The 10934-nt window shown below is 47.3% G+C and overlaps 2 protein-coding genes across 3 annotated transcripts in view; one reads left to right on the top strand and one right to left on the bottom strand.

The window, feature by feature from the left end:
- Window positions 1–9815, top strand: part of JHY (junctional cadherin complex regulator) — a 98781-nt gene extending 88966 nt beyond the window's left edge. Inside the window, exons 10-11 of one of the 2 annotated variants that reach the window (XR_002007992.4) lie at window positions 4349–4401; window positions 9801–9815. The gene's annotated coding sequence lies outside the window, so the exon portion shown is untranslated. Of the gene's footprint in view, window positions 1–4348; window positions 4402–5740; window positions 5827–9800 lie in introns of those variants that run through there. The other variant, XR_008669748.2, reaches the window with a different exon arrangement.
- On the bottom strand, window positions 5778–10041 carry BSX (brain specific homeobox). Its single transcript, XM_004052307.4, has 3 exons — window positions 9617–10041; window positions 7471–7667; window positions 5778–6096 (listed from the first exon to the last, which is right to left on the bottom strand). The coding sequence occupies exons 1-3, from the start codon at window positions 9876–9878 to the stop codon at window positions 5857–5859; spliced, it is 699 nt and encodes a 232-aa protein (XP_004052355.1). The 5' UTR covers window positions 9879–10041; the 3' UTR covers window positions 5778–5856.
- Between the last annotated feature and the right edge of the window lie 893 nt (window positions 10042–10934).

Here is a 10934-nt window from a genome sequence, read left to right on the forward strand (position 1 = left end):
TTATGTGCCTGTAATCCAGCTACTCTGGAGGCTGAGGCATGAGAATCACTTGAACCAGGGAAGCAGAGGTTGCAGCGAGCCTGGCTGACAGAGTAAGACTGTCTCTAAAAAAATAAAATAGGCTGGGCATGGTGGCACACACCTGTAATCCCAGCTACTTGGGAGGCTGAGGCAGGAGAATCACCAGAACCCAGGAGGCAGAGGTTGCAGTGAGTCGAGATTGTGCCACTGCACTTCATTCTGGGTGACAGAGTAAGACTCTGTCAGGAAAAAAAAAAAAAAAAAAAGAATGTAAGCCTCTAAGTCAAGCCATTCATCATGCTAAATCTAATGTGGTTACCCAATACTGTAAAGAGAGTAATGGCCGGGTGTGGTGGCTCAAGCCTGTAATCCCAGCACTTTGGGAGGCCGAGGTGGGCGGATCATGAGGTCAGGAGATTGGGACCATCCTGGCTAACATGGTGAAACCCCGTCTCTACTAAAAATAAAAATAAAAATAAAAATAAATTAGCCGGGCGTGGTGGTGGGAGCCTGTAGTCCCAGCTACTCTGGAGGCTGAGGCAGGAGAATGGTGTGAACCCAGGAGGCAGAGCTTGCAGTGAGCCAAGATCGTGCCACTGCACACCAGCCTGGGCAACAGAGCAAGACTCCGTCTCAAAAAAAAAAAAAAAAAAAAAAACAGAGTAACAAGAGAAGGCTCATGGAATTCTTATCAATGAAATCATGGAGGAAAGTTTATCATTGTACACACTGGGAATTCTCAGAGAACAGGCATAAATGAAATGGAAAAGAAATGTGTCATTGGGAGGGGGGTTACAACCAGAAAATACAATAGGAGAGAAAACACAAGAACCATTCTGAATTTTCATCTCACTCCTAAATATTATTGGAATTATCTCTGACTGTTAGATGTATTAGTTTCATAACTTGCCTGATAACAGGCTGTGTAATTTCAGACAAGTCAATATCTCTGACTGTCAGTTGCCTCATCTGTAATTAAAAGAGATCAGTTCAAAATTTTTATAGTAGAGAAATGTAGAAATTTAAGATAGCTAAGAGATCATCTAGCTCATCCTATTGGATATAGGACTACTTTCTAAATAGGTTTCAATGAAAAGGGCTAAGGAATTTAGTACCTTCAGGAAAGCTCATCCAACTTTCAGATGGCTCTTAATCAGAAGTTTTTCCAAAAGTTGATCTAAGATTTTACTAGATAATTTCTACCTGCAATGTTAAAAACTTATACCCAAAATTGCTATGAAAAATCTTCTCCTCCACATGCTACAATGACAGTAGCTCCACAATCACTTTTATCACAACATGAGTTATTTGTAAGGTAAGATAATTAACGTTGGCTTCTAGTCTTAATTCCGCCACTGTCTATGTGATGTTAGCAAAGTACTCACCACTATATCTGGGCCTTAATTTCTCCAATTTATAAAATGAAGGGCTTAGATTTTGTCAAATGTCTCTTCTAACACTGACAATTTCTTCCTGACTGTATCTTTGTCCTTGACTTAGTGGAACATCACTTTGTTCTCGCTGACTTTCTAGAATGAGGTGTTGGAACTTCTTTAATAAATAAAGAAATATCTTTTTCCTCTCTTTGTTGTTTCCCTTAAAACTTCTAATTGCTGTGGATATATGTGTTTAAGTTAAAGTATAGAAACTGAAATCTTTGTGAGATAAAAAAATTTAATAACTTGGGACTTGCAGTCCCTTTCCTACAATAAAAAAGATAGATTAGGATCTTTACAGTTAGAAAGAACCGTACAGGATATCTAGCCCAATCTCCAACTACTGGAGAAATCTGTAATAGACAAGCCCTTATGTTTTGTCTTCCAGCTTCTGGGATTTCTAGTGAAAACGTACTCAATGTTTTGTGGACTTATCCTGTTCTATTGATGTACGACACAGTGCCTGTCTTCAAATGTTGCTCCAGAATCTGCTTCCCTGGAATCACCCATTGATTCTGGTTCTATCATCGGTTAGCATGGCAGAATAGATAAACCTCTTCATGCTTAATAGCCCCATAACCATTCAGATTCAACTACCATAGCTGAACCTCCTTCCCCACTTCTCCCCCAAAGCTTTGCTCCTCCAAGCTAAAGCTCACACTTCTTTATTTGTTGTTTTCCACACCCTTTACTATCCAGGTTCCTGCATAGTGGATGAGTTTTAGCTTGTCTATATTCTCTTTAAAATGTGATGCCAAAAATATAAATATGTAAAATATGTCAATTAACTTGTTATTTTTCACGTATATTGAGCCCAATTCAGGAAGACCAGGGAGTCACTGCTTCAACTAAATATGTTTATTGCACAATTCTCTTAGCACCAGAAAGCATTCTGCTTGCTCTGTGCCTTCACATCTCTCTCTAATTATCAAATACATTGATGAAAGCCAGCCCTCTATCTTTTGAATTGGTGTCATGGACTCCAGCTCAGCATTTCTTAGTGCTACTATCAGCTAAAACCGGGCTGTATGGTATATTGTCCATTTCTTACATTCTCACATCATGTGAGCAGAAATATTATCAGGAATCCCTCTCTGAGAATCTATGAAATGAAGTCCATCAGAAACACAGCATTCGAAGAAGTGCAGAACAAATTATTTATGACACATGGGATTAGATCTAAAATGACTTCCCTACCTTGGCTATTTTGTGATATTTTTGCTTCTTCAAAATTAGACCTCTGAATGTCTTTTTAAAAATATATCATAATAAACATAGTTTTGTCAGATCTTTACCACAAGTGAAACTGAGTTGAGGCAAAAGCCTGGGTTATTCAGACAAAATACTTTTTCAGCCTATGGAAGCTTTGATCAGTATTGAAAGCCAAAACCAAAAAGTGCTGTCATGTTACATTAAATCAAGACTAAATGGTGCCTATCCTTTACCACTATCACTCACTCACTATATAAAAATAAATAAAACTAGAACTTTGCTATTCGATTGTTTGCCATCAATTTCAGGGAATTTTTTGATGAGAAAACTGTGCCATAGTTGGTGTGGCTGGTGCCACAGTTCTCACCTCTTCCCTTGCTACCTAATCCACCAAGAAACCACCACAGGGGAGGACCAGAGTAAGGAGGAATGAGTATCTTCCCAAGTTTAATGACCATGAATTATAGACCCAAATAGTCCCTGGGCTCCAGGACTCATCCTGCCTCCAATCAGGCAGAGCTGTGCATATACTAACAGCTTCCCTATTTACCTGCTTTTTGAAGACAAAAAGGTAATGAAATACACCCAATCCACTCCTGTTAGACTCAGAACAGGCCCTTGACAAGTTATTGTGAAAGCAGAAGACAGAAATGCCTGGTGCTTTTGAGTTTGGATTCACCATCTAATTTACACACACACACACACACACACACACACTTTTGCCCAAATACAGTTTTTCTACTCACTTTAAAGATTCTTTCAAACTCCTATTTAGTATTTGTTCTTCGTGGGATTAGAAGAATTCGATTTTTCCCTTGGCTCCATAATCTTGTGTAATAGTATCCCTATACACAAGGGATACACACACTTTCCCTTCCAAGTTACCAAGAACATTCTCAGTCACAAATCACTTTTTTTTCCACCAAGTCTTTTGTCATATTGTAAAGCATTTGCCAAAAAATTCTGCCTTAAAACAGTACTGCCATTATCTGAACAAGGGAGGGAGGAGAAAAACCTGAGCATAGATTTGCTTTTAATAGCCACAATCTTTAGGTTGTGTAATCTAAAGAAATGAGAGAGGTGTTCTTATAAAGTGATAGAGACAAAATGCCAATCAATGCACTGTTACCAAAAAAATAAATAAATAAACTGCATGAGAAAAGAAGTGAACAAGGAGACAGAAGAGACATTTTTTAATCCTTCCTTGGCTGTTAGCTAGTCCTGATTTCATTAGTAAATCCTTCAATCTTGCTAAGCCTCAATTTCGTCATCTATGAAAGGGAAAAATACTCATATGTCATCTGAGACTCACAAGATCATTGATTGATTACAGAGCACTTTGGAAAATCCAAAAGGCTATACAATGCTTACATTTTAAAACCAATAATTTTGCCTCCTAAATGATGCACTTGGTTAAGCTGTCACTCTGACACTTATCTTTACCTGGGATAATGTTTCTCCAACAAGCCTATTGCAGAAAAACGAAAAGGCCTCCTGCTACATTCACATAAGGATAGAACTTAGACCTAAAATGATCTTTAGGATTCATCCCCATATTGGAGAAATAAGAAAACAAAAAGATTAACCCACGCTCACACCCACTGTGGTTTTTATAATTATTATTAATCATTAGAACCCGAGGGTCAGGATTCCACTCAGTCCTACTAATTCTTTTCCAGCCTTCCTGGACTCACTTACCTAGAGATACAACCAGAAGCGAAAGAATCAGAAGGTGAGAGTGCCTCTGGCACAGCTGCTATATTTATATGTGTACTGAGTGTGTAGGGTCATCACACAATTCGGTAGTATAATTTCAAACTCCAAATATCAATACATCTCTGTCTCTTCAGCATTTCAGAGCCACAAAATACCAGAGCCACTTTTCCACGTAGGTGGAACTCAAGACCATTAATCAAACGATTCGAAACAGAAAATTTGGAGTGAGAGGGAGGGGATCTGTTAATGAAAGGTTATTCGCAAGTTCATTTCTACAGGGACTAGGAAACTGCCTAGGGCCGAGGGGAGGGGGCGTACGCGTAGGAGAACGCGGTGGCAAACCATTCCTGGAAACGCGTGATCATTCCCAGTTTTGCCCTGCGAGCCTACAAACCCGGTAAAAGAATAAGAGACCTCCCAGGGGAAAAGGAGAGTGGTAAAGCGCAAAGTCAATCAGACCCCCGCCCCATCTATTCCCCAAACAGGTGCACGCCTGGAACGCCTTTAGCCTTAACCCTTTGGCCTTCATCTTGATTTCCTAAAATGCACTGAGAATGAATATCTCCACACACAACCCGAGGAACACTCACTTTTAAAATATCAGTAGCCCGTGGAACGTGGAAGCGTTGCGGGACAGGAGCGCAACAAGTTCGGGAAGCAGAAATTGCTCTAGGGGTTTTCTGTGCCCAAGTTTCCCGCCGCGCGCTGGCGCCGCGCAGTACGCGGGAGGCAGGGCGTAAGGGGCGTCTGCGCCTGGGGGCTACAAACTCAGGAAGGGTGCCAGGATGCAGAACCGCGAGCTCTAGAGGAGAACCGGGACGGGAGAGGATGGAAGCGCCGCCCAGAGAAGGAGGGAGTCGCCTTAGTATTTGAGTCAGAGATGGGACTCTGGGGATGGGGAATGGGGGTGAGTGGGAGGTTAGTGACGAGCAGTGCACGAGTCTGTCCTGACACTGGACGTTTTAAAGATCAGATTGTGGTTCTATCTGGATCTCGGCGGAGCGGAGGCCCCAGAGACCTGGTCCCTTTGCAGCCAAACGGACTGCCCAAGAATGGGCAAGGAGTTGACGTGGAGAGGAAAGAACAGAGCTAGGGGCAAGTTGCTGAGAGGCGAGGGAGAAAGGGGTCTGTGATCGGAGAAAACAGAGAGCCGAGAGCTGAATTTCCAGTCTGGGACGCGGTACTTGGGCTGGTCCCCGACCCCAAGGACGACGGACGCAGGAAAATGGGCGCCCGGGCTCACAGTCTCCCGTGGCTGGGACCGGGAGGGCTAGAGGGGAGGCGGGAGGCCGGGCCGCGGGCCGTGCTGGCTCCGTACCGGCCTGGAGGACAGGTGGGTTTTGTTTGTCTTCCAGGAGCGGATCTCCAAGGCCCGCCACGAGACTGGAGTCTGAGTCTTCCGGTCCGGGAGGGAACCGCGCTCGGCCCCGCAGTCTCCTCCCCTGCCTACTACCCTCCCCAGCCTGGCGGCTCAGAGCACGTGCGGCCCTGAGCCCAGCTCCCCCTCGTCTCCAATGTCCACCTCGTCCTCTGGCTCGGTGAGCACGAAGGGACCGGCGGGCAGGCTCAGCCGAGCCTCGGCGGCGGCGGCCTCTGAACCGCGGGGGCTGCCCTCGGGGCTTTCTGGCCCGTCTGGTGCTTTGGGTTCGTCTTGGCTTTTCCGCAGTTGCTTTTTATGCTTCATCCGCCGGTTCTGGAACCACGTTTTCACCTGATTTCGGGGAGATAAAAATAAAATCATGTCATTCCTCCAAATCGCTGGGGTTTAGGAAAATGGGCTGCAGTCCGTTGACGAAGTATCCAAGAGCGGTGATAGCCTCAACTGCTCATAAGTTATCGCCTTAAGCCGAATGAGAATCGAACAGTCTGAGGCTTTCAAGAATAACTGTCCCAAAATAATGATGAGGATTAACATGGGTGGTTAGCAGTTATGCATATTGTTACGAATTAGAACTACTAATAGTAGGTGCTGCGTGGGCAAGTCTCTTTTACGCTCAGCTGATGTTCCTCTGATTGAGACATCTAACCACCTGATCCGCAAGACTCCTGGACAGGAAGATGAGAATTGAAACCCCTGGTTCTCATCGGAGAGAAAATCAGACCCGGGCCTGGCAGAGCTAATGATTTCATAGCAAGAGGCGTTCCGGGTAGAGACTATGAAAGATGGGGAAGAGAGGATGGGGTTTTGAGGTTGCAGGTGAATAGCGCCTAGAGGAAGATAAAAACCGTTCTTCCACTCAGGACAGGGGAACAGGGAGTGGACTTAAACCATAGTGTGTGTGTTGGGGTCGGAGCGGAGGTGCATGTGAACATTGGCCGCTGTGAGAGAGATTGAAGTGAGAAAGGGGGAAAAAATCTCCTTGTGTGGGCTTCTCTCAGGACAAGAGCTCGCCTGAACTCTTACCATTTACCTCTGACCCGGGTTCCCAGCCTGGTCGGAGAGGAGTGAGGAAGGCATACGAATAAGAGTTCTTAACCTGGAGGTGGTCGTCAGAATTACCTGAGGAGTGTTTCCTTCCTGTCCAGAGCCCCGCTCGAGAAATTTTGCTTGGGTAAGTATGACATGAGGTTGGGGAATCGGTACTTTTTTTTTTCTTTTTTTCTTTTTCTTTTCTTTTTTCTTTTTTTTTTTTTTTTTTTTTTTTTTTGAGACGGAGTCTCGCTCTGTTGCCCACGCTGGAGTGCAGTAGCGCGATCTCGGCTCACTGCAACCTCCGCCTCCCGGGTTCAAGCGACTCTTCTGCCTCAGCCTCCCCAGTAGCTGGGATTACAGGCGCGCGCCACCACGCCTGACTAGTTTTTGTGTATTTAGTAGAGACGGGGTTTCACCATATTGGTCAGGCTTGTCTGGAACTCCTGACCTCGTGATCCCCCCGCCTCGGCCTTCCAAAGTGCTGGGATTACAGGCGTGAGCCACCGCGCCCGGCCAGGTATAGGTAATTTTACGAAAGCTCTTGGGAAAGGCCTAGAATAAGCGTCAGCGGGGTCTATTTCTACTCGAACTCCACAAGGTCCCGAAGGTATTAAGACTTGAAGGCAGAGAGGAACGAAGCAGAGATCAGGGCCTCCCTCTCCACCCGCCCACCTGCGTCTCGGACAGGCTGAGGGCCGTGGCCAGCTCCACTCGTTCTGGCGTGGACAGGTAGCGCTGGATCTCGAACCTCTTCTCCAAGCCCGAGAGCTGCGAGTCAGAGAAAACCGTGCGGGCTTTGCGGCGGCGGCAGTGCTTCCCCGGCAGCTCCGCGTGCTGCGGGTGCGGGAACAGCGCTGGGACTGGCATCCCTGCAGAGACAAGAGCAACCAAGTGGGCAGAGCGTGGGTCGCCGGAGAGCAATCTCCGCTCCGCTCCCCTCCCCTCCCCTAGCCCCCAGTGCCTTCCTCCGCCCCTCGCCTCCGTCAGTCTGCTCGCCCCAAAGCCCCTCAAGCCTTTCTCTCAGGAATCCAGGGCAGAGGAAGGAAAAAAAAAAGCCGCAAGAATAGCGCTTGGAGATCTTTATCTGGAAAGTCATCTAGAAATACAAACAACAAACAGTAAATAAAACAGAAAAGAAAATCGGAAAATAGATCCGGAGGCTGTTTAAAAATGTCTTCTTGGAGAGACTTCCGTAGGGTCGGCCAGCGCAGAGTCTTCAGTTGCACCTGGCCAAGTTTTTTGCAAACGTCAAATGGCCCAGGAGCAGTCCCGTCCCCAGACCCCACCGTATCCTCCTAGACCCCTGATGACACTCATTGCTGTTCTGGGGCTGGTAGATGCATGAATATAATCTTGCCTCCAAACCTTATTGAAAAATGCCTTTCTGTTTCCCAAGCCACCCCTATCCCCTGCAGCCAAAGGGAGAGCAAAACTGCCTTATCCGGAGAAGCCCCGGAGCCGAAACAGAGGAGCATTTCTCGCCTCTCACGTCTCCTCGTCCGTTTCGGGGTCGCGCTAGGGACCCAGCTATCTAATACAGTCCTCATTCTTTTTCTCATTCTTTCCCTCTCACTCCAAGCCCAGCGAAGCAGAAGGGTTTGAGGGGCTTTTCCATGGCCGGGTCCGGGGAAACTTGTCTTTCCTGACCCTCGCAGGCTTGACTCTGTCTGAGACGCACCAAGCAGACAGAAGCTGCCACAAGCAACATCGGCCAATCCCAGAGAAAATAAACAAACATAACAACAACCAGTGCGGGTACTTAGGGCTTTGGCCACTGCTGTATGGGAGGACCACCGGCGCAGCTGAGAATAGATTGTCACCGGCGGGTGGTGAAGCCAGTGCAGAGATGCGGACCTGGATTTACAAACACTTTTAGCTTTGTTCTGGATTCCAGCTCGCACAAACTGCCTCCTGTCTTGCCCCCAGCCCCTCCACCGACCATGGTTGTTGCCGCCTCTGAGCTATGAGTCTGGACTCAACGAATTATTCTATTCTGGCTAGATTGAAAACGCCAGAGAAAAAACCATGGATGTGGCCTTTCAGAGGGAGACAAAAAAAATCTGGGTATTTCCCCACATCCTCCTGTCCCAAACAGACTTTGCTAGCCCTTGCTTTTTGTCAGACCAGAGAAATCAAAATACTTTAGCACCAGGCTCCAGCAATACTGGCAGCTGGGGCAGAGGAGGGTAGCCCAGACTAAGATTGTGAGTTAAATGTTAGATATTGAGGATGCGGAGGGTTAAAGAGCTGCATCTCCCCCTACCCCCCTTTTTTCTCACCCTTTCTCTCTTATTCAGGCTAGCCCAAACCTTCATTCACTTCTATGCCCCCAGCGGTATCTGCAAATGCTCAGTGCCTGGAAAAAAGAGAGCTGGCCTGGACAGAGTGTTTTGAGTTTCTGTGCAGGAAAAGTTGTGTCCATGGGGTGGGATGGTCAAGGGTCTCCCTCTGAGTGGGCAGAGGCGGAGAATCAGGATTGAGAGATGGACCAAAGTGGCCAGGAAGATCACGAGCAGGGACACTGAGCACTGCCTACCAAGAGTATCGTCAAACCCTATACGCTGCCTCTTGACCAGGCACCTATCCTCCGTTATGAAGAGTGCGGAGGGATCACGAATTATCCCCGTGGGTTGTCATGCCTCTAGGGAGCTCCGCATGGCCTCAGCAGTATCCTCAGCCTTCCACTGTCACTTAGGGAAAGAGGCCACCAAGCCAGGCCGAGCCAGTCTGGCCTTTCCTTGGCTCCATCACAGGCTTAGGGTCTGTGCTAGAAGCCCTGCTCTCTCACTGCCCATACCTTGAGGTTCCTGTTACTTACCCGAGGTGGTGAGGAAATAAGGATGGTGGTGGTCTCCCTTATGCAGAGGGTGATGGGCGTGAGGAGCCAAGAGGGTGGGTGTGGGCATGAGGGGGTAGCCATAGTCTAGCAGAGGCACCCGAGAGGCCAGAGAGCTGGCGAAATGGTCTGGGGCCACCTCTCTCAGCGGCTTGGGCTTGTGCAGCAGGATGTCTTCGATGAAGAAGGATGTGGGCCTCTGAGAAGACGCCGGGTGTAGAGGAGAGGTGAAGTTGAGATTCATCTTGAGCGGAGCACCTGCCACAGGACAAGGGCCGGGACGAAGTGGAGGACGCAGGCAGAGTCTCCAAGCCTGCTCGAAAGCCGGCAACCACCCTCCGAGGCTCGAATCTCCGCTGCTCTCTCCCGGGCCTGGGCTACCCCGGGCGCTGGAGAGGCAAGAAGACAAGCTCCTGGGTAGGTTGGGTCTCTGTGTTGGAGAATTGGCAGCTTGGAGAGGGGGTCCGGGAGAGCCAATGACGAGGCTGCCAGAGGCAGAGGGGAGGGTGCGGGAGGCTCGGGGCGGGGCGGGGAGCTGTCCGCGGTGCTGAACACCACCGGCCGAGCCTGGGAACAACAGAGCCCGCAGGGTTCTTGTTCCTACCAGGTTTCTCGACCTCAATTTCTGCCCCGTCACTGCAGGGGCTGCTTTGTTCCCAGTCGTTTTTAAAAGAAAGCTAAAAGGAAAAAGTCTCTGTTGTCCGGCAAACTCCTCTTTACAGAGGAGAAGGCACTAAAAGGGCCCCAAAGCAATATGGATAAAGCACTTATTCAGGCATTTAGGCCTGGGTTTTAAGAGTTTCCATAATTTTGGTGGCAAAAAAAGAAAGGAGGAAGTGAGGAGAAAGGGCATCTGATATTTCAAATTGCTAGATTCTACTTAAGTTTATGGCTGAGGGAAGACTGGATTATTAAGGTAAAGAAAGAAAATGATGATGGTCATCACAACAGTCTTTACCTCAGTTATAGGCAGTGGGCAGGAGGAGGGTTATGTCTACATTAGTCGAGTTATTTGGTCTGTGTAAATATGTCCAGAGTCACCTCTTAGTGCCATCCTCCATGTCCCCTCAAATCTTTACTTTCTCCTCATTTCACTCACACGGTTTGCTATTTCTGCTCTTACTTTTTCAACCCTAGCCCCCCGAATTAATTGTACTAGGTTTTTGTTTTCCACTCCTTTTCCCAGCCTGTTTCCTTTCATTTCTGTCCCTCCCAATCTTTTGTTTTTTCTGTTTGTCTTTTTCTAATCTGTCACATTTATTTCCCTGGAGTCAATTTGCTAAAATTAGGGTTATCATCT

Source organism: Gorilla gorilla, chromosome 9, assembly GCF_029281585.2.
Source record: "Gorilla gorilla gorilla isolate KB3781 chromosome 9, NHGRI_mGorGor1-v2.1_pri, whole genome shotgun sequence".
Lineage (NCBI taxonomy): Eukaryota > Metazoa > Chordata > Mammalia > Primates > Hominidae > Gorilla > Gorilla gorilla.

Coding starts and splice junctions, on each gene's coding strand:
- BSX (XM_004052307.4), bottom strand. CDS start 9,878: ATGAATCTCAACTTCACCTCTCCTCTACACCCGGCGTCTTCTCAGAGG. Junction 7,668..9,616: donor TTATTTCCTCACCACCTCGG/GTAAGTAACAGG, acceptor TTGTCTCTGCAG/GGATGCCAGTCCCAGCGCTG. Junction 6,097..7,470: donor TCAGCCTGTCCGAGACGCAG/GTGGGCGGGTGG, acceptor CCCCGAAATCAG/GTGAAAACGTGGTTCCAGAA.